Source organism: Aureobasidium melanogenum, assembly GCF_000721775.1.
Source record: "Aureobasidium melanogenum CBS 110374 unplaced genomic scaffold scaffold_3, whole genome shotgun sequence".
Taxonomy (NCBI): Eukaryota; Fungi; Ascomycota; class Dothideomycetes; order Dothideales; family Saccotheciaceae; genus Aureobasidium; species Aureobasidium melanogenum.
The window spans coordinates 627,344-649,499 of NW_024470055.1; the positions used below are offsets into that span (position 1 = coordinate 627,344).

General features: G+C 46.7%; 8 protein-coding genes across 8 annotated transcripts; 4 read left to right on the forward strand and 4 right to left on the reverse strand.

Annotated features, from left to right (window-relative positions):
- Positions 1-84: 84 nt before the first annotated feature.
- M437DRAFT_41701 (uncharacterized protein) lies at positions 85-2,241 on the forward strand (the record flags this gene model as incomplete). Its single annotated transcript, XM_041020424.1, has 6 exons — positions 85-243; positions 297-392; positions 449-706; positions 791-1,367; positions 1,419-1,479; positions 2,010-2,241. 6 exons carry the CDS (start codon positions 85-87, stop codon positions 2,239-2,241), a joined length of 1,383 nt encoding a protein of 460 aa, XP_040882818.1.
- Positions 2,242-2,971: 730 nt separating this feature from the next.
- On the reverse strand, positions 2,972-3,709 carry M437DRAFT_40658 (uncharacterized protein; the record flags this gene model as incomplete). The annotated part of the gene is made up of 1 exon (XM_041020226.1): positions 2,972-3,709. The coding sequence occupies one exon, from the start codon at positions 3,707-3,709 to the stop codon at positions 2,972-2,974; it is 738 nt and encodes a 245-aa protein (XP_040882819.1).
- A 595-nt stretch (positions 3,710-4,304) lies between these two features.
- Positions 4,305-4,905, reverse strand: M437DRAFT_40420 (uncharacterized protein; the record flags this gene model as incomplete). Its single annotated transcript, XM_041020191.1, has 3 exons — positions 4,305-4,555; positions 4,611-4,787; positions 4,842-4,905. 3 exons carry the CDS (start codon positions 4,903-4,905, stop codon positions 4,305-4,307), a joined length of 492 nt encoding a protein of 163 aa, XP_040882820.1.
- A 222-nt stretch (positions 4,906-5,127) lies between these two features.
- Positions 5,128-7,966, forward strand: M437DRAFT_40422 (chloride channel protein; the record flags this gene model as incomplete). Its single annotated transcript, XM_041020193.1, has 7 exons — positions 5,128-5,605; positions 5,655-5,722; positions 5,776-6,135; positions 6,193-6,270; positions 6,321-6,646; positions 6,698-7,052; positions 7,106-7,966. The coding sequence occupies 7 exons, from the start codon at positions 5,128-5,130 to the stop codon at positions 7,964-7,966; spliced, it is 2,526 nt and encodes an 841-aa protein (XP_040882821.1).
- A 248-nt stretch (positions 7,967-8,214) lies between these two features.
- M437DRAFT_40796 (DNA mismatch repair protein MutL) lies at positions 8,215-10,524 on the forward strand (the record flags this gene model as incomplete). The annotated part of the gene is made up of 3 exons (XM_041020252.1): positions 8,215-8,478; positions 8,535-8,801; positions 8,851-10,524. 3 exons carry the CDS (start codon positions 8,215-8,217, stop codon positions 10,522-10,524), a joined length of 2,205 nt encoding a protein of 734 aa, XP_040882822.1.
- A 6,615-nt stretch (positions 10,525-17,139) lies between these two features.
- M437DRAFT_41309 (general substrate transporter) lies at positions 17,140-18,929 on the forward strand (the record flags this gene model as incomplete). Its single annotated transcript, XM_041020361.1, has 3 exons — positions 17,140-17,239; positions 17,293-17,792; positions 17,847-18,929. 3 exons carry the CDS (start codon positions 17,140-17,142, stop codon positions 18,927-18,929), a joined length of 1,683 nt encoding a protein of 560 aa, XP_040882823.1.
- A 124-nt stretch (positions 18,930-19,053) lies between these two features.
- On the reverse strand, positions 19,054-19,752 carry M437DRAFT_63347 (pyridoxamine 5'-phosphate oxidase; the record flags this gene model as incomplete). Its single annotated transcript, XM_041024237.1, has 1 exon — positions 19,054-19,752. The coding sequence occupies one exon, from the start codon at positions 19,750-19,752 to the stop codon at positions 19,054-19,056; it is 699 nt and encodes a 232-aa protein (XP_040882824.1).
- Positions 19,753-20,429: 677 nt separating this feature from the next.
- On the reverse strand, positions 20,430-21,877 carry M437DRAFT_63348 (uncharacterized protein; the record flags this gene model as incomplete). Its single annotated transcript, XM_041024238.1, has 2 exons — positions 20,430-21,781; positions 21,832-21,877. The coding sequence occupies 2 exons, from the start codon at positions 21,875-21,877 to the stop codon at positions 20,430-20,432; spliced, it is 1,398 nt and encodes a 465-aa protein (XP_040882825.1).
- Positions 21,878-22,156: the final 279 nt, after the last annotated feature.

Genomic DNA, 22,156 nt, shown 5'->3' on the forward strand with positions numbered 1-22,156 from the left:
TCCGCGGCATGGACGCAGGTGCGGTGTAACCGATCTTGGTTCCTTCCTCTTCTTATCCTCATAATCTCAGACATTGCTATCAGGATGACCTGTCTTCTGGACCTTTCGCACGAGCTTCTTCAGGGCATCCTGGGTGAGGTTGACGGACACGACCTTGCGGCATTAAGTGCGACATGCCGTGCCTTCAACTCTTTCGTAAATGGCAATAGAATACTTTGCAGGAGTGTCTACCTTCGCTCATGGGTCAGCAAGAGTGAATGAGCTTTATCAATATCCCACACTGATATGATAGATAGGACCACCCAGTAGAAGCCGAACCTTGTTGGGAGTCGTCGGTACGCAACCTAGTTGCGCTGCAGAAGCTACTTGAGAGTGACAACCTCGAAACAAAGGTCTGTAGCAATCCTCGGAATGAGTCTTGTAGGATCAGCAAGTTGACACATGACAGCGCGAGGCATTTGCTTGGGCAGCTCCTCTTATCGCACCACTCTTGACCGTCAAGAACAACACCAAAAATGCTCAATTTCTTGCCGATCTCTTCAAGTCGCAGAACAACATCGACGCCTTTCTCGCTGCATCCTCCCTCTTCGAACATGCTGGAAACCTGACACAGCAACCAGCAGCCACACCAGAGCTATGCCAGCTTGCCGCAAAGCTGCACTGTCTTTATGGTGTCCCCATCGACTGCCAGATCCCACCAATGCTTGTACAAGAAGACAGCGATGACAACTCTCCCTCACCATCATACTCGGTTCTCTGGCATCCAGATACAGCTGGCGACTTTCGCCAGACCCCAACCAACAACTATGCTCGCGCTATAGTCTACGATCTCCGACGATACACAGAAGAAACTATGTGGGGTCCTTTCAAGAGTGACGGAAGTCAGGAAGTCGACTGGGAAAAAGTTGAGGCGATAATGGTCGTCTTAGGATACAACATGCGGCTCTTCAACAGAAGAGCACCACACGTCTTCGAGCCAGTATGGGACAAGCCATTCGACGGCGCCTCTCCCTATTCTTACATCTCTGCTCAGCCGAAGGGACTAGTACGGGAGTTGAGTCCGCCTGGTGATCTTGATATGCAGGATCCATACGGCATTACTGGAGAGTGGATGCGCGTCGTCTGCTTCCTAGATTACCACGACCTGTTCGCCTTTAACTTCCTGCACAGCGTACCTGATGATCAGCCCCGGGACCCCATCAATACTCGAGAAGCCATCAGAATTATCCGCCTCAAACTTCGGGTATCCGCAATTGAACCTCCTGGGCCTGAAGACGGTCAAGATTACCCTGTCGTTTCTTTCACAGGTACAAGCTGGAGTTTACATGCAAGCTGGGATGCAAACGCAAATTCGCAGATCAGAGGTAGTCCCGAAGTCGTCCCGTCATTGAGTCTGAATAATTGACAAAAATGTATAGGTACGGTTCGACAGACGCCAGAAGGTGAAATTCGCTGGACGACATTTTCCATATTCCACAGGTACGTTGTTTTCTCCACCAAAGTTTGTTTTTCGCAAATCTGCTATACCACTTTATGCCATCCGGTGTGGTCTAACGGCTAGGATTTCTCGCTTTCACTGTCTGCTACTGCATTCAAGGTACCGAGGAGGTCGGGGTTCGATTCCCCGCACCGGAACATAATCTTCTTTTGCATGATTACGGTAACTCTTTTGCTGTGGCATTAGATTGTGCTGAACATCAAAGACGGCTGCTTGCGTGGTGAGAGGCTTTTTTGCCCCACCGCAAAAGATCAATGACCGCGAGCACACCTTCAGTCATCTTCCATCCGGGCATTATGACCTCGACCTTCTTGAATCCTTGATCGCAATTACAAGCAGTGACAGCGAGAGATGCTCTGGCCCGGTCTTTCTCACCAGCTGAAAACCCATATCTTGTAGTGATGAAGACATCGGCAGCAACATATTCGTCATCCTGCATCTTTCCTGTTGAGAGCTACACAATCATGCTTACTGATCAAGAACAACACGCTAACGTCTCTCCCTCAAACAGCGAAGAACGCTGGCGAAGCGAAGGCATCCAAGTCGGCGGCATCCGCTCAGGCAGAGGCGTACTCGGCAACTGGTTCGACAAGGACTTTGACCGTCATGGGCCTGCTGGCCCTACTGCATTCTGGAAAGTATCTGACTATATCGAAGACAAAGATGCGGAGGAGGGAGCACATGATGATGCATCCCTAGGAGATGACGACTCGGAAGGTGATACCGAGTATATGAGTGACTAGTGGTCCAAGTGTTTCGTATCGGGCTTGATTTGGTGTTTGAGTGGTGTTATAGGACTTCAGTGGCTGGGTAGGTTGGATGGGGGAATACATATGGAAGGTACTGGGTTTGGTAGGGGATATTGGGTTCTGTCGTTATTGATGATTGAGTATGATACTAAGATTGCTTCTTTCGACTGCGTGACTGACACCACCTGGTGGCCTCAAGTATCTTGTCCTGCACGTTCTCACAACCAACGATTGCTACAAAAACTCGACTTGTTAAAGCTGAGATTGATGACCTGTAGATAGCCCTGTTGCACCAATGCTGTAAACTCGACCGAAAGCTAATGGATTGAATGACGTGAAGTTTAGATGTAGATGAGCCAACAAAAGGACGGAGAAGATAATCCGAAAGAATTGAGAAGACTGATATTAGAGCATGGAACCAAGGTTTCTGTCAGTATCTTCATTTTGAAATCGACTATACATCTCAACCTTCCTTTGAAAGCATCCCATTTGTGCTTCGGCTTCTTCAAGGACTGATTCATCCTGTCCATTATTCACCCGCTTAAGAGTTGATCACGGCCACCATTTTGGCCATCAAAGGTTGGTAATTGTCGTTGTAGTAGAGCATCATATCGATTCATGTCATCGTTTGCTGTTTTGGTAATCATGTCTTCGTCAAATCGTTGACTATCTGGGGGCGATGTACAGGTTTTCGCACTCCCTTGGCAGGCGGACCAGATTCCATCTAGCGCTTAAGGTTGAGCTTGTGGCTAGTCTGAGGCTTGGGAGGCAAGTATCTGGGGTCCTTGCGAGGGAGACCACACATCGAGCAATTATTCTCAAAAGCAGGGAACTCCTCAGCGTGAACGGGAAGCTTGGTGTTAGAATCATACTTCCAGTTGTAGGGCATCTGATCCAGGATATTCATCACACTTTCCAGGGCATCAGACATTCTGGTTGCCATCTCACCGCGCAAGAGCACTTTAGGGGCGGCTTCAGGGGCAACAGGCATATACGAGGGTGCAGTGATGCATTCTTTGAGTTTCAGGTAGTGAAGGTCCCAGGTATTGCCATTGGCGTCTTGTCTGACCACTTCGTGGCCCCACTCGCAAGGAATGATGGGGTTTGAAGAGCGAGGGAAGACACGCTCGATCTTCTGACGGAGAAGAGGCCATTCGAGTCTCTCGCTCTGTACAAAGGTTGGCTCCTCGACACGATCGCGGCACTTGCAGAGCGGGATTGGTGGAAGTGCGCGAGGGATGGGCCGTGACTTGCCGGGAGACTTGCTAGGCGACTTTCCAGGTGGCATTGGTTGCTTGCCTTTGCCGTTAGAAGAACTGAAAGTACATTGATATTTTTGCATTGTGCTGAGTCTTGCTGTATAATGTTGAACTGACCAGGATGTATAAGGTCGAGTCGAGTATATATCGAGAAGCTGTGATGGTTGGAAAATGGATTGCTGTGGTCGGTAGGGGAGAGGCATCCATGATGCACCAGGGCGACGTTATATACATCGGAACGCACATGCTGCCACGGTATGAAACAGCGCAGAGGTGTAAAGAAAGCATGTGGAAGGAGTTGAATTCAGGTGAGGTGCGGGCAGCGAAAGTTATACGCTGATAGAAGCAGTTAGCAAACACGGAGCAGGGCTGTGGAATGTGACAGAAAAGTGATTTGAGTTTTCATACTTTCATGATAACGATTCTAGCACGTGGTGGCCATGGATCTGAGGCATTGTTTGCTAATGTGCAAACACAGCGGTACTGGTACTGTGTCCCCTCGTGGTGCGGACAGCGCATGCAAAAACAGCCAGTCAAGGACAATATACAGCTCATGATAGCACGGGCATCATGGCGGGCCCGGAATCCTCCTCATCATGAGCAACGCGTGAGAGCAACTTGGCTGGTGGTTGTATTTTATAACAAAGCGCAGAACATGGCAGGTGTCATGTACGTAGCGATTTGGATGTCGACTGTGTGCGTGCTGAGTGTCTGAGTGATTGACGACCAGCGTGTGCGCGAAGACCCTGTCACCAAGGGATGATGTGGGATGGCGTGGAGTCATTTGGAAATGGCGTTTCAAGAAGTTTCATCCATGGGATCGATAAGCTGTACCTGAACGGAAGCAGGAATGGGGTCGGAGTGAGCAGGGAGGGCGGCAGTAGGGAGAGTGGCAGTAGCGGTGGCAGTGTTTGCGACAATAGGGAGAGTGGTCTGTCCAGCTTCCTTCTCTTCTCTCTGCTTCTTGGCCTTGTGTTCCTTGTAGGTAACGGTCTTGGGGACGACATCGGCCAGGAACTCGAGGTTGTCTACACGGGCAACTGCACTGGCTGGAGGAAAAGTCAACAATGGAAGTGTGGATGTGAGAAGGATAGCAGCACTCACCGACGTCCTTGTACTGAATGTTCCTTCTAGGCTTCTTCTCGGCCTTGACGACATTCTGAGTCTGCTCAACGAGGTACTGTAGAAAGAGCTCAGTAGCAGCGGTGATGGCAAAGGCGGCATTGTTTGAGCAGTTGTTGATGTCGTCGTCGGCATGGATGATCTTCTTGACTCTGGCGACTGTTCATAATGTTAGAAGTTGCGACAAGACTTTGTATAGTCTGCTAGACTGACGTGGGAGGGAGACGGTGCCGGTGATCTCGGTCGAAGGAGTGATGGGAGTGTTGTTGTAGGGCATGTTGACGGTGTTGCTATCCAAAAGTGATTTCGATTGCAGTATCTGATGGTCACAGATGAAGATGCAGGAGCGTGACGCGTTTCACGGTTGGCCGTCGCGCGACAACGGCCCTTTCCGAAAGTGGTCGAGGTCTGGCCCGGGGACTGCTCGACTTGTTGATCGACCGTCGCATCGCAGGCCATCGCAAGTTACATGGCTGCATGATATCCCGATAGAAATGCAATGAACTCTCATCCACCCTCTCGCCGTCCCTCACTGGCGCCCTCGGCTTCCTTGCGCTCCTTCAATCGCAGAGTCTCAGCCCTATCGCTCACGGCCGCCGAACAGGGAGACACGACTCGCGTCAACCCCGAGGACCAAGTCGTCGCCGATGAGATTGACGAGATCAAGCGCTATGAAGACTTTACAACCATAGACTGGGTTAGGGATGCAGCTAGGGAACAGCAGCGACGCAAGGCCAAGCGACAAGAAAGAGCTGGCTTCCAACAAAGACAAGGTCGTCTAGGTTGGAGAAGGAGGTTATGGGAGGCCTACGATGCTGGTCAGGCATGGCTGGTCGTTACCCTGATAGGCACAGCCATTGGTATGAATGCTGCCTTCTTGAACATAATCACTGAATGGTTGTCCGATATCAAGTTGGGTCATTGTACAACTGCTTTCTACTTGAACGAGAGCTTCTGTTGCTGGGGTGCTGAGGAAGGTTGGTATATCTCCATCTCTTCGACTTACCCTGTACTGACGCCGACAAGGCTGCGCAGAATGGCGCCCTTGGAGCTCTCATGTCATTTTCCGCTATATAATATACATCCTCTTCTCCGTAAGCTCTGCTCCTCGCATAATCCTCTTGCCATATTCTGATTGTGTACAAAGACCGTTTTTGCCTTCACATCCGCTCGACTTGTCAAATCTTATGCCCCCTACGCCGCCGGCTCTGGTATCTCTGAGATCAAATGCATCATTGCAGGTTTTGTCATGAAAGGCTTCCTCGGCTTCTGGACACTACTCATCAAGTCCATCGGCCTCCCTCTTGCCATCGCTTCTGGCTTGTCAGTTGGCAAGGAGGGTCCCAGTGTTCACTATGCCGTGTGCACAGGTAATGTCATTTCTCGCTTCTTTGATAAGTACCGCCGAAATGCTGCAAAGACCCGAGAGATTCTCAGTGCCTGTGCTGCTGCTGGTGTCGCTGTGGCTTTCGGAAGTCCTATTGGAGGTGTTCTCTTCTCTCTCGAGGTAAGTCGACTACTGTGGCTACAATGTATCGCCTCGTAGCTAATCACTCTCGATCAGGAAATGTCAAACTACTTCCCGCTCAAGACTCTGTGGAGAAGCTACTTTTGTGCTCTGGTAGCAACAGCAGTACTATCCGTAAGTTTGTGTCCTTCTCAGTGGTAGTATTCCAAGCTCACGTTTTCAAGGCTATGAATCCTTTCCGTACAGGACAACTCGTCATGTTCACAGTCAGCTACGATCGTCAGTGGCATTTCTTCGAAATCTTCTTTTATATCATTCTTGGCATCTTTGGTGGTCTGTATGGTGCCTTGGTCATCAAATGGAACCTCCGAATGCAAGCCTTCCGAAAGCGTTATCTCGGCCAATATCCTATTCTAGAGGCCACCATTCTCGCCACTGCAACAGCTATCTTATGCTACCCGAACAAGTTTTTGCGAATTGACATGACAGAGAGCATGGAGATCCTCTTCCTCGAGTGTGAAGGAGGGCACGACTACGATGGCTTGTGCGAGTAAGTGCAAAGAAACTTGAGACATGTTGGCACCTATCTGACCACAAGCAGTCGTCAAAATCGCTGGACATCAGTCCTATCCCTCCTCATAGCTACAGTTCTTCGCACCTTCCTTGTCATCATATCGTACGGATGCAAAGTACCTGCAGGTATCTTTGTGCCTTCCATGGCCATCGGAGCATCTTTCGGTCGCATGGTGGGTATCTTGGTTCAGGCGATGCAACAAGCATTTCCAAATGCTGCATTCTTCTCAGCTTGTCAACCTGACATGCCCTGTATCACTCCGGGCACGTACGCATTCTTGGGCGCTGCGGCTGCTCTGTCCGGAATCATGCATATCACCGTGTCTGTCGTTGTCATCATGTTCGAATTGACAGGAGCCCTGACTTATATCCTACCTACCATGGTATGTTCAGAGCACCCCTTTCTCGTTGTCGATCACGCTGACTCTTTTTATAGATTGTTGTCGGTGTTACGAAAGCGGTTAGTGACCGCTTCGGTAAAGGAGGTATCGCAGACCGGATGATTTGGTTCAACGGTATGCCATTCCTAGACAACAAAGAGGATCACGCCTTTGGTGTACCTGTCTCCACAGCCATGACCAGCGAACTGAAGGCCTTGCCCGTCTCTGGTCTGGAAGTTCGAGATATTGAGAAACTCTTGGATGACACGAAGTATTCTGGTTATCCAATTGTCGAAGACGCAACCTCAATGATGCTGGTAGGATATGCTGGCCGAACTGAGCTTCGTTATGCTCTTGACCGAGCTAGGCGTGACCAGATGGCGACACCACGCACGAAATGCTTCTTTACTCCAGTCGCTGGGCACGTACCGGTCACCCCATCTACACCGAACCCAGCGGTTCATTTGGACTATTTGAGTGCGACATCGAATCAGGGGACTGTGGACCTCAGCAAGTTCATCGATGCGACGCCGATCACAGTTCATCCTCGACTACCTTTAGAGACTGTCATGGAACTCTTCAAGAAACTTGGACCTCGAGTCATCCTTGTCGAATATCGTGGTAGACTTACTGGTCTGATCACAGTCAAAGACTGTCTCAAATATCAATTCCAAGCGGAGGCACACGAGAATCCCAAAGATGATTCCGCTTTAAGAGAAGCACAAGATCGACTGTGGAACATCATCAGAAAGACGGCTGGTTGGATCAATAGTCGACTCTTCTTCTTGAAGCGACAAAGTCGTCATGTTCGGTTACCATCCAGTTCTGATATAGGAATAACACCGACAAGCGATACGTCGGCTGAGGGTCGAGCAGCAGGGAGGAATGACGACCTAGAATTAGAACACAGGACATGATATCAAGCCTGTGTTGATTGATGAATAGAACTTTTTATGTGTTAACAATCGTCTGCTGTTCTCATGGGAACGCATGAGTCGCACTCTGATATCCTAAAAAGGCAGTCGCGGCACCGTGCACGCGGCGTTTTCGCGATTGTGACGCAAGCGAACGCGTCTACCCAGCGTACTTTCCACTCTATTACACTACTGCGACAACAGTATTTTGAAAGTGTCTATATGCAATGGCGGACAGCGAAGATGTGGAAATGACTGGTCGCAGTCCGTCGCCGACACGCGGCACCAAAAGAACTGCAGATGAAGCTTTCAACAGAGCACCGCCACCCATTCGTGCCCTCCATCAAGATGTCGTCAACAAGATCGCTGCTGGAGAAATCATTGTCTCGCCCTGGAATGCCCTGAAAGAGCTTATTGAGAATGCTGTTGATGCCGGAGCGACTATGCTTGAGATTCTGGTCAAGGATGGAGGACTGAAATTATTACAAATCAGCGACAATGGCCATGGAATCAACGTATGAATGAATAGACATTGTCTTGATGCTCTCTGACATCTCTAACAATAGAACAGAAAGCCGACTTGCCTTTACTGTGTCAGCGACATACGACTTCCAAAATCAAGGAGTTTGAAGATCTTACTTCGATCGGCACATATGGCTTCCGTGGCGAGGCGCTTGCCAGTATCAGTCATATCGCACATCTCACTGTTACTACCAAGACACGAGAGTCGAGTTGCGCCTGGAAGGCTTATTACACAAATGAAAACCTTACACCACCAAAGCCTGGACAGTCCGCAGACCCCAAAGCTTGTGCGGGCAAACAAGGAACTCAGATCACTGTGAGTGTTCTTACGTGTGTCACTAGCTGACTATGCTAACATCTTACAGGTTGAAGATCTGTTCTACAACGTACCGACTCGCAGGCGAGCCTTTAGGTCTAGCAGTGAAGAATACGCCAAGATTCTGGACATCATTGGCAAGTACTCTGTCCACTGCAAAGGTGTTGCATTCTCGTGCAAGAAACATGGCGAGGCTGGAACAAGTCTCAATGTACAAAGTCACCTTAGTACGGTCGACCGCATTCGCACTGTATTCAACAGCGCAGTGGCAAATGATCTGGTATCTTTCGAGGTCGCCAATGATCGCTGGGGATTCAAGTCAGAAGGCCTCATCAGCAGTGCCAACTACTCGGCCAAGAAGTCTACCTTCTTGCTGTTCATCAACCATCGTTCTGTTGAATCGACAGCAATCCGCAAGGCTATTGATCAGACTTACGCACAATTCTTACCGAAAGGAGGAAAGCCATTTGTCTACTTGAGTCTCGATATTGACCCTGCTAGAGTTGATGTCAATGTGCATCCAACCAAGCGTGAGGTGGGTTTTCTGAATCAAGAAGAGATCATCGAGATCATTCAAGACGAGATCCGCACCAGATTGGGCTCAGTCGATACCAGCCGCACCTTCATGACACAAACCTTGTTAGGACCGAAGAAAACGACGACACCGATTACACCCGCAGCCTCAACTCAGCCCGAGTTATCATTCTCAACGCCATTGCTCCAGCATATGGACAGTACAGGCTCCACTAAATCTACGAGCTCACGAACAGCCCCAAAACCATACGAAAATAATCTTGTACGGACGGACTCGCGTGTTCGCAAGATTACTTCCATGCTTCCTCCTACCTTGTCTTCTTCGCCGAGCAAGGGAAGCAGGGCAGAAGGCCAAAGTGGTCCTACCGAAGAAGCAGAGTATGAGTTTGTCGAAAAGGAGCATACCACGATTCGCCTTACCTCGATCAAGGAGCTTCGCGCTGCTGTGCGGGATGATATGCATCAGAGCTTATCCGACGTCTTCTCGAACCTGACCTTCGTGGGCATAGTCGACACTGCCAAGAGAATTGCTGCAATTCAATCAGGAGTCAAGCTGTTCTTGGTTGACTACGGCATGATCAGTGCGGAGTTCTTCTACCAAGTTGGACTTTCAGACTTCAGCAACTTTGGTACCATCAAGTTCAAAGAGCCTTTGAGTGTCGCAGATCTCTTACGCATAGGAGCGGAGTACGAGCGGTCTCGAACGCCCATTGATGACCAGGAGCTAGACTGGAATGAAGTCGTGCAAGTTACTTTGGACCAGTTAGTGCAAAGCCGCAGTATGCTCAATGAGTATTTCGCACTTGACATCTCTGAGAATGGCGAGCTGCTTAGTATTCCTTTGATGCTCAAGGGTTATATGCCCTGTCTGGCCAAGCTTCCAACCTTCTTGCTCCGACTTGGTCCCCACGTAAACTGGGACGAGGAAAAGGACTGTTTTGACAGCTTCTTGCGCGAGCTGGCATCGTTCTACTCGCCCGAGGCTTTACCTGTTGCCTCAGTGACTGCACAGGCATCTCAAGAAGCACAAGAAGATGCCACAAAACGCCGCGCTCAGCTTGAAAGATCAATCGAGAACGTCATGTTCCCTGCATTCAGAACAAGATTGGTCGCAACCAAGAGTCTGAGAAAAGCAGTCATCGAGGTGGCAGATCTCAAAGGTTTGTACCGCGTCTTTGAGCGATGCTGAGTGTTCGGTTTGGCGTTATTTGTTGCTATGATACCACAGTCTTTTTCTTGTTTGTTAGTAGAAGCATCATACGAATCAGCATCTTAGAACTTTTTAGCGATGCATGTATATAGCTTGAGCATTCTCAGCTTGTTGAACAAATCATATCCGGGTGATTTTTGCTCTCACATGCGGTTTCTTTCTATTCTACCAATTTAACCGGGAATGACACCTCAAATTTCCTGTTGTAGAATGATATGCAACGTCGGAAGAAATCGCGTTTGGCTTTGCCCTGTCGATCCTTTGCGTCGAAAGCTTGCTTGTCTGCAGGAATCGCATGACTTGGCCTGACTCGGTTTTGGAGATTCCATCCGACGCCAGAGGTCTGTTTAGTCGACAAGTTTCGAATTTGGGGTGATGATGCGTAAGATCTAGTCTGGTGGTTCTTCGAGAGAAAATGGATGGTTGAAGATACTCTCGAGGAGGTCGTGATATGCGGATATAACAATCGGACCGCAACCCACGGCAGCGTCATTCCGAGTGCAACCTCAAGCCAAAAACGCCTTCCGATACGCCTCCCGTTAATCTATCAAAAGATGCTGCAAGGAAGCAAGAGACTTGCGAAACCAAACCAAGGATAGGGAAAAGACCGTCGGCTGATATGACAACTCCGCCACTACGTCGGATTCTCGGCTTCTCAACTTCAGAGCTTTGGTTATTAGTAATATTAGCCATAGTATCACCAAATTTTACTATATAGAAGAGGTTCAATAGTTAGCAGAGAAAGAAGCTTTATTTAATGGTATTATCTACTACGAAGTAGTAGGAGCAGTAGTAGTCTTAAGCGTAATAACGCGCTATAGGAGGTCTTATCTAAGGGTTACCTCGTTAGCTAGTCTCTTGTAGAGGCGAGCAACTTTAGCCTTAAGGTCTTTAATTTGCTCTTCGAGAGTAGCGGTAGGAGTCTATAATTTTGGTTAGCAGTATGAGTAGTAGTATCTATAGCAAAATACTTACCTCTTCTTCCTCCTTAGAGAGATTAGCATTATAGTGAGATCTACCCTTTAATCTATAGAAGGCGTAAGCTCTACTCTAACCTTCTACCTCCTTAGCAAACATACGGTAGTCCCTTCTCGGCGCACCCTTCTTCTTATCCTAGTACTACGTGTAGTAACTAGTAGGGGCGTCCTTACTAACATCGGTAAGCATAATAGCATTAGCGTCGTAGTACTTACGTAGAGTGGCAAGAGTAGTAGCGGTAGCGGTCTTGTCGTTACTAGTAGCTTAGGCGACTAACTCTACCTAGCGAGTAGTGGTAATAGACTACCATTATTACTTAATGGTAGGTCTATAAAGACTTCTAAGGGCCAGAGGGAGGATGCTAGGAGTAGGTAGAGGAGCAGTAGTAGCCTTAGCCTTACCCTTACCCTTAGCCTTAGTCTTAGGGGCAGTAGGAGCACTATCTATATAGTTAGAAGGTTAGTATGGTAGGTATAGTAAGTAATATTACGGTTCTTCTTTATCGTCGTCGTCTAAAACATAGACAGACTTTATTAGCTTCTTAACGAGGGGTACTCCCTCGTCGTTACTATTAGTATTAGCGTAAACCGACTACGTAGGCGATATAGCTACCTCCGAAGAGGTAACTAGTAAGGCCTATTAAGAGGCCTTATTCTTACCACGTTAAGAGCGCCTAACGCCCTCTATAGGAGTGGCTAACTAAGTAGCCGAAGGCTTAGTAACACCGCGAGAGCGGCGAGAAGTAAGAGTCTAACTAGCTCTAGCGCTAGCGCGAGTCTCTCTACGAGTAGAGGCCTCGAGGGACTTACGAGAGCGAGCTATTATTAATGCTAATGTTAGTGCTAATGTTATTACTACTACTATAGTAGTAGTAGTTATAAGGAAGGAGTGCGCGTAGTAAAAGATGAGTTTTAAAAGCTAAGAAGTAAAGTGAAGTAAATAAACTATAATTAACATATAATAGTCTAAGAAGTTAGAGGGTTTGCTACTATACTACTATAGGCACTACGATAAAGAATATAACAACTTTTATTGCTATTTAAGTAATAATATTAAGTGGAATAAAAAAAAAAGCAAAAAGATAGTTTAGGAGGGAATCGAACCCCCGACCTCTTATAACGTATTCGCTAAGTACTAACTTACGAGTTATAATCCTCGTAAGGGGTAGCGCCTAGTACTATAGCGACGAAGTGCGAGTGCGCTACTACTAAGCCACTAAACCGCTATTTAATATTAGTATGGGACTAAATAATAATATATAGACATAGCCTTACTAATAACACTATATATCTAAGATGCTAACCGAGACTAACATAGGAAACATTATAATAGCAATAGTAATAGTAATAGCAATAGTAGCGTAGTAGCAAATTATCTATATTTACCGTCTTTAGAACTAAGCTTAGCGACGAGTAACTACCTATAGAGGTACTAATGGCTTATGCCTACGTTTTTAAGGTCTTTGCTACTAAGAAGGTTACTCTTACTAAGAAGGTTGCTCTTACTAAGAAGGTTACTCTTACTAAGAGGACTACTACTACTAAGGAACATCTAGTTCGTTAGTATGCTCTATCTATTATATAAATAAGCTATCTTCGTCTATAAACTCTCTATTAACAAGCTACGGAGTTGTAAGACTAGACGGAGTAATAGGAAGTTGTAGAGGTTAATAGCTTAGTATAATAGCTAGTTCGAAGTTAAATAAGGCCTTATATGCCGGAGGTAGATGAAACTTATATATTAACTTAGATCTCTTACGACGAAGATCCTAAAGGCTCTTAACTATACGAGCTATATGCTCTACTATATCTAGAGATAGAGAGGGGACTAGCGAAGAAGGAATAGGCTTAGTAGTAGTAGGGGAATTAATAATAATGGGGTCATCTTAAGTTAGAAGCTCGGCTTAAGTTAAAAGTACGGTTCTACGCTTATTAATATTTGCTAATGTCTATTTTAATGTTAGTATTTGCTGCTCTAACTGCTATTGCTACTACGACTAAGAAACTCACTATTATAAAGTAAGATAGCGAAGAGGGTTCCTACTTAGGTAACTATCTTTAGCTTAGCTTAGGGAAGTGCTTATAGCATAGCTTAATAACAACAAGCTTGTTAATGTTCTTAGGAAAGGGAGATAGCATTATAGTAATAGACTCGCACTAAGAAGCTTGTAGATTAACCATCATTAGCTAATTAGTACTGGACTAGTTATTACGCCCTTTAGTAGCAAAGTTAGTAACTAAGAAGTAGTCCTTAAGCGTAATATGGTTATAGGGATAGACTTTAAGAGCCTATTAAAGAAGGAAGCCTCGGCGACGGTAGACTAGTGTAGCCTATATCTTATTATTAATCTCTGCCTCGTTATAGGCCTAGTCCTATTAAATAGGTAGCTCTAGAGGAGCCTAGAGCTTTAAGCTATGTTCGTCGCGAGTAGTTAATATGGTGTATGCTATAAACGAGATACGTGTCTACTCTTTTATAGCTCTAAGCTTTAGAGTAGTAGCTCTATCGTTAGATGGCGTACTACGAGAGAAGGGGTAAGAGGGACTAGTAATTGCTTTAGGTATTAATCCGGCATAAGCACGACTAGCATTAGCTCGAGTAACACTAATAGCCGACTATCTAGCTTACTCTCCTCTAATTAGAGGTCTTCTTAGAAAGATACGTTAGCCGTTATGCCGATTAGCATATATAATAGTAGGACGACGAGTAGTAGACGATACGGCGACTAGCGTAGATGCTAGCGTGGTTCCTATAGTTAATACTTACGTACTTTATAGTACTTACGACGATGAAGAAGAGGCATAATCTTTAATAGGAGGCGTTAGATTAATAAGGTTATAGACCGGATAGTGCTACTTGTCGCGGTACTTTAAGTATAGTTAACTATCCTTAGGATAGAAACGGCTCTAATAGGATACTATATTAATAGATGGATAAATAGAGAAATAATGGAGGTTAACCGAGTTAGCTAGTAAGAGTAGTCCTTAAATAGCTTACAGATATTAAGCAATATTTGTTATTTTCTAATATCTGTTACTTATAGTATTAGCGTGTTTTGCTATAGCAGTGCTACTAGCACTATAGTGCGTAAATTACGCAAATGTTGCCCTTAATTTCTATTAAAATATCGGGAAAAAACTTAGTAGCTTTATTAGTAGTAGTATAATAGCAGTGTGTGTAGTAAACTACGTATAGATTAGATAATCTTTTAAAGGATATTTAATGGATTATAAGAATCGTCGTTAATGTGTTTAGGTAGGATATTATGCATGCCTTAGAGCACTTTAGTAAGCCCTACATGCTACGGTTACTAATTAGTAGCACTAAGTAGTCGACTAGACTTGTAGAGCGTCGGATTAATATTACCGGCATGCTTATAGTTAAATATGGCCTAACGGAGGTATAGGTATGCTTATTCATATAGTCGGCAATGTTCTCCGTTAACGATAATAATCTAATTAATTCCGTTAGCCTTAATAATGCCCTCGGTACTAGGAAATTAATGAGCTAGTTTAATGCGGCACTACTTAACTATATAAGGTAGTAGGTATTTATTACTGTCGAATTCCTTGAGGTATCGGTTCTATAGCTTAAGCTCTTAAACATTAATTACTAGCCCTTATTCGACAGCTTAAAATAGCTCTAGCTAGCGATATAGTGCTTCTAGAGAGCTAGGAATTATATAAGGACGGTCGCTTTAAGATCGGATTAGATAGTAGTTCTAGATAGCAGCAAACATAGAGCTAGCTCGTCGTATAATTAGCATGTAGATAGTAAGGAAAGCAATCCTATCGAAGAGGTAACGACTATTATATAGAAGGGTATTAAAGAAGGCTGTCTATGCGCTAATACTACTTGTTATTATCTAGAACTACTAGGATTCGATACGCTAGTTCTACTTACTAGTTCCGTATTTAAAGTAGTTAGCAAATAATAACTCCTAGCTAGCTTTAAGCTCTCGAAGGCTATAGTACGTATTAGCTAGCATTAAAGTCTTATTGCCATGATTAGTGCGAATAAATAGCGGTATATAGCTAAGCTCTACGACAGTTTTAACGTACTAATTAAGGACCGATACTACTAAGCGAGTAGAGATACTAGCGTAGAACTATACGATAGACCTTAAAAAGTGGTTAATAGTAGCATATATTTAAATACCCTAACGCTCGAGCTTATAGTGTACATCTATTAACCATATATAGTTTAGCCCTAGTAAATTAGCCTTACTACGGCGGTTTCTAATCTTCTTCTAGCGGCGGAAGAGGCCTTAACTATACCCTTCAAAGTTTAAAGAATAAGTAATCCAATAGAGACGGTCTCTATTACTAAGAACTATTAGCTTATAATCTTTGCTATAGACGCTGCTATAGTAGCTATAATAGAGAAGTAATAGAGAAATACGTACCTACCTATAATATAATGCTTTTCGCGCATATAAGCATATAGCATGCCTTTACTAAGGTTATCGATGTCGCCTCTATAATACTCCTTAATAAGAACTTCTCGAATAGCTCCTTTAAGCTCTACTTATTACTCTTATTGTCGTATCTATTAAGGGAGGCCTTACTCTATACGTATAGTTCGGATAAGACGAGGAGTAACTAGTCTATAACTATCGAGCTAAAGGATAGCAGCTATAGTGCCGTCGTTAAACTAGAAGTTCTAGAAGAGCTCCTTAACGCATGCGCTAATAGTAGTATGATCTATGCGAGTTTATGTATATATACCCTATTACTAAAGCCTCCGCTCTAGTGTCCTTTTTATTATAGGTACTTCCTAACGTGCTAGCTCCTATATAACGCTATTAACTGTTATTCCCTCCTTAATCTACCTCTTAATATGGTCCTTTAATAGCTTAAGATTAAGTGCTTTACGTGGCATTATAGTAGACGGTATTAGCAACTACGAGGTAGCGGCGACGGTAGCGATAGCGGTAGTGGTATAGTAAGAGGGAAGGAACGCCTTAGATAGATTATAATAAAAGGTAAATAATGCCAAGCTTTCTGATTTGTATGGGGTTTACTAGTAAATAGGAAACTCGCGATTGTACGAAGTTACAAAGTAGCTAAGCTCTAAAGCTGAGAAGCTGAGAATCAGAGGTAGTGGCGGAGTTGTCATACTAGCCGACGGTCGAAAACTGCTGCTTGCATTGCCAAGACGTGACTCGGCATTGTCGCCCCGGGTAGGTGATCGTCGCCCTGAGTATCCACTCTTGCACCGCTTGTCTCTCCAGTTGGAGAAAAGATGGAGTTGTGGAGCAGTTGCCTTTGCGCTTCGGAATACTGGTTTTGGCCGTCGTGGAGGATGCTGATGATGTGTGTGGCCCTGCTGTTTATTGATGCTACCGGGTGAGGTAGTATGCCCGACGGATGAAGGCCTTGCGGTGATTCATATAGAAGGCATGTCTCTCGCTCTTTGTTTCGGAAGAGTTCGTTGCTGCTTTTGCTTTCTCTGATATTTGGACTACTGGAGAGGTCGAAAGCTGGAAAACTTGCTCAGATAGAGAGTTGGTTTCTTTTGAGTCACCACCAGCACGCCTTTTGTCATTTTCTTCTTCTCTGGATATCAAGGATTTAGTACACTGGAGACGAGAGTCTTTACGCTACTATCGCCATCATGGATCAGTTGTCAGGATTTCGTATAGCCAATGTGCTATACAAGAAGAGTCTGCTGAATGCAATCGCCGCTGCTGCTGCGCTGTCCATCTTTTTCTTTGGTAGGTGGTTGAGACCGAGTTTCGTATGGTATTGATACTGACGTGATACTCAGGTTATGACCAAGGTATGATGGGTGGTGTCAACACCTCGGCTGACTACGCTCAACTCATGGGTTTTGGGCACGTCGACGAGGCTACTGGGAGGGTTGTTGTAGATGACTCTCTACTTCAAGGAGGTATCGTCGCCGTCTACTATCTCGGAACACTATTTGGAGCCTTCCTCGGTGGCTGGGTAGGAGACAAGGTCGGCCGTGTTCGTACCATCGCACTCGGTGCCATCTGGGCAATCCTGGGAGCCGCTCTGCAATGCTCGGCTCAAAACCACGTCTGGATGATCTGCGCGCGTACGGTAAATGGCATCGGTACTGGCATCCTCAATGCAATTGTGCCTGTTTACAGTACAGAGTGCTTTGAACATACCTCGCGTGGTATGTTCATTGCTATCGAATTCACGCTCAACATTTTTGGTGTTGCTGTGGCATATTGGTTGGAGTTTGGGTTGTCCTTTATCGACGGAGGTCGCGGAGCGTTCCAGTGGCGCTTCCCTATTGCTGTGAGTTTTAGGCGTGCTATCTTGGTAATGGAGTACTAATCTGAATTTTGACAGTTCCAAATCATCCCTCTGCTCGCACTTTTCGGTATCATCTGGTTCTTCCCAGAATCTCCCCGTTGGCTTTGCAAGGTTGGCCGTGACAAGGAAGCAAGACACATTCTCGCACGTCTTCGTGGCGACGAAGGTGAGGACAAGATTAGAGCCGAATCTGAGTTTCAAGACATCATCAACATTGTTCAACTGGAGAGAAGCACGTCAAAGCAAAACACCTACTGGAGAATGCTACTCGACTTTGGCCATGGAAGCTCTGGAAGTTTGCACACTGGTCGCAGAGTACAGATTGTCATCTGGCTGCAGATTCTTCAAGAATGGTGTGGTATTGCTGGTATCACTGTATATGCTCCTACCATTTTTGGCATTGCTGGATATGATGCGCAAAAGAGTGGTTGGTTGTCTGGTCTCAATGACACTACCTACATGCTCGCTACCCTAGTCTGTGTCTTCACGCTTGACAGAATCGGTAGAAGGTGGACTTTGTACTGGGGTGCTGTGGCCCAAGCCATCTCCATGTTCTTGATCGGTGGAATGTCTCGCGGTGGTATTAATGCTGCTAACAGTGGAAACACTGCTTTGGCTGCAAGATATGGAGCAGCAGCAGCCAGTTTCACCTTCATCTACACCGCAGTCTTTGGTGCAACCTGGCTGACAGTACCCTGGTTGATCCCCGCCGAGATTTTCCCTCTGGAGGTCAGAGCCAAAGGCAATGCTTGGGGAGTTGTCGGCTGGTCCATTGGTAATGGCTGGCTCACTCTTCTCTGTCCCGTCATGTTCGACAGCATTGGAGAAAAGACCTTTTACATTTTTGCTGCGTCAAACGTCATCTCGATACCTTTGGTCTACATCTTCCTCCCAGAGACCAATCAACGCACACTGGAAGAGGTCAACATTCTTTTCTCGGCTTCGACGCCTTTTGCTTGGGATGCAGAGAAACACTCTGCAGAGTTCCAGGCAGGAAACCCGACTTATGTCGCTGGTAGCCGTGGCAATTCCATCACGGATCCGGAGACTGGATTGCGTGGTAAGGCCAGGGACTCGACTGATTTGGTAGAGACCATGAAAGAGAAGGATAACATTTGAGTCAGGAGGAGTTAGTTCTCGTCAATGGCACCATGACGGACATGATACATGGAATTCAGATAGAGGAACCATATCATACACATATATTAATTTCTATTACAAGACAGATGATATTGCCTGTTATCTAAGGACTCAGTCTGTCGATCTTCCAACCAGACTCAGTGTTCTCGTCCCTCGTGTATCTGAAGCGGTCGTGCAAGCGACTGGGTCTGCCCTGCCAGAACTCGACCATCTCGGGCACAATCCTAATACCACCCCAGAAGTCAGGGACAGGAATCTTGTCTTGACCATCAAATCGCTTCTCCACGTCTTCGACTTGCTTCTCCAACTCTTCGCGACTGCTCAAGACACTGCTCTGCTGACTGGCCCAAGCACCCAGCCTGCTGCCTCGAATGCGCGTGTCGTAGTAGACTTGACTCTCTTCACTAGTCATTCTCTCCACTTTTCCTTCGACTCTAACCTGTCTCTCCAACTCATGCCACCAGAACGTCAAGCTAGCTTGAGGATTACTCTTCACATCACTTGCCTTCCTACTCGTGCCCCAATTACTGTACACCACCCACCCCCTCTCATCCAACTCTTTCAAATACACCATTCGCGCACTAACCCTTCCTGAAGGCAGTTCGGCAGTACTCAGCGTTACGGTCTCTGGCTGGTGCACTTTTTCGGCGTTGGCGTGTTGGAACCAGATGTCGAATTGAGTCAAAGGGTTGGCGTCGAGTTGGGAGGCGTCTAGACTGCCTTTTGTGTATTGTTGGGCTTGTTGGGAGTCGTTTGTGCCGCCGGGGGCGAAGATGCGTTTGTTGGGTGTGGTGGAGGACATTGCGGCGGTGGTGGTGTTTGGGCTGTTGTAGAGAGCCATGCGTGGTGAGGTTCTGAGGGCAGAGCGGCGAACTGAGGTTGTGAGGAGGTTACAGTAACGCCGCATGTATTTTCTCTATGCTTATTGAAGTGTTTGAGAGGTTGAAATGGAAGTGAGAGAAAAGAAGTAGAATTGAAGGGTTGCTCGTTTGCTATGACGATCGTTGTGTCACGGCTTCCCCAGAAAAAGATGGATGACATCTCCTGACGATCGCGCTTGCTCTCTCGTTCCTTCATACCACCTTCCGACTTTCTTTCGTGCATTTTCATGGGCAACAGAAATTGCTAAAGAGCTCATTAGAGACAAGCATGTGATGGCAGTTGCAGGTCGCCATCTTGCTGTCTTCGTCCAAACCTCCCATCTGCTTATTTGCTCATCCTTCCCACCACTGCCTTCTCAGTATTCTTCTTCGTGCATTTCATTGTATGATTTTCCGTGCTTGCATGCCATCTGCGATGACAGCTCTGTAGCAATTGCTATGCCGCCTCTTTGTTGTGTTTGGTAGAGCCCGCCTCCGTATGGTTTCTCGGCGACGCTCAACACCCTAGCGCATCTGATGGTTCGGAGTCGTGCTATCTATCAAGTCAGCTCTTCTGCTCGCCACGATTCAAGAAATATGACCGCAAGTAACAGACTGTTCAATGCTGTCTCTTCTTGCCGGCTCTGGCCTCTTCTATGGTCTCCTCCCCCATCTCCTCGTCATTTGCTGGCCCAGTCTGTTGCAGGCTAGCAATGAGCTTCTGCTGCTCATCGATGGTATGCTGCTGCTGACCAACTGTCCACTTGAGCTCGTCAATCTCTTTCTGCTGCTGGTCAAACTTCTCCTGTTGCTTGTACTCGACTTCCTCTGCGATAAGACGGTCCAGTATACCCATGGATGCCTTGTGGATCTCCTCATGCATGGATGCTGCAATGGCCCTGACATGGTCCCTCTTGAGCTCTCCTTCGATGGTCTCTCTGACCCTCTGCTTCTTGGTGAGTGATGCGCGTTGCAGGTATTTCCTTCTGTCACCCTCCAGATTGGCGGATTTCTGCATCTCTGCAATGATACGAGCCTCTCTGACCATTGCTGCTTCGATAGCATTGTGGAGGGCAGGGGTGTAGGCAAGGTTCTGCGCGCTAGGCTGAGCAACCACACTCTTGGTGCTGGAGTCATCTTGACGAGGTCTCTTTGCAGCGGGAGGCTCTTGAGGACTGGCAGTTCTCTTGACCGATTGCTTGGTTGGTTGCTCAACGACGTTCTGATCAGGGACACTTTCGCTACCCTCTGTTTCCGGTTCGGCAGTGCCTGTGCCACTAGCTTGAGCTTCTCCAGCTTGGGGTTGAATCTGTGAAGGGGCAGACGGATCGGCGGGACGAATGCTGAGAGAACGACGTTGGTTCGGAGAAGGCAACGAAGATGACTCGGCAGCAGCAACAGCAGCGGCGGCGAGAGATTGAAGGTTGATGGCAGTCTCAGAAGAAGCAGCTTGGTTGTCATCCACAACAGAGACAGCTTCACCTTGATTCGCAGCAGGAGCTGCGTCGGAATTGGTAGGTTCTTGTCCTTGTTGTTGTTGTTGCTGCTGCTGCTGCTGCTGCTGCTGCTGCTGCTGCGGTTGTTGTTGCTGCTGTGGTTGTTGTGGTGGTGCTTGCTGCTGCTGCTGAGATCTCTTTCTCAATCGGGTATCCTGCATCTGTCTCCTCTTGAACAGTGTGGGCAGTTCTTGCAAGAGATCGCTAGCTTTCTCGCGTGCACGGCTCAAAGTTTCTGTAAGAAAGCTTGTTGGAATGCCCTGCAGATCCGACTGGAAGTTTGCGGCGTTGGCATAGTTGCCGCTTTCTAGCCTCTGGTTGACAGTTCTGATGTCGAGTGGTCGACTGGGGAGGTTAAAGAAAGGCTCAACCATATGCCAACGCCCCTCTTGAGCGAGCTGCTTCATGATCCATAAGCACATGTTCGCATCGCCCCAGGGCATGTGTGTGTTATTCAGTAAGACTGCATCCTCATCTGCTAACATGTTAGTGCTAGTCACTGTATCGCTCTGCTAACAGACATACTGATCTCAAGTATGTCGCCGGTTTCCCAACTCCAGTTTCCAGACATCTTGTTGACTTTTCCGCGTTGCGCTGACTAAAAAGCTTAGAGAGGCGATTGTCGGTGCAGATTTTTGATAGTTCACACCCGAAAGAACCCCATGCCGAGCATCAAAATTGATTGTGCCTTCTGATCTCGAGGACTAAACCGCAAAGGGACGGTATCGTGGATAGTCTTGGACGGGCAAGCTGTGACATTGAAAGAACACGATCTACCAACTCCTCCTCAAAGCCGATGCTTGCGTATCTGTGACAGCGAGTATAGTTACACGAGAGTGTTGTCTCGCCC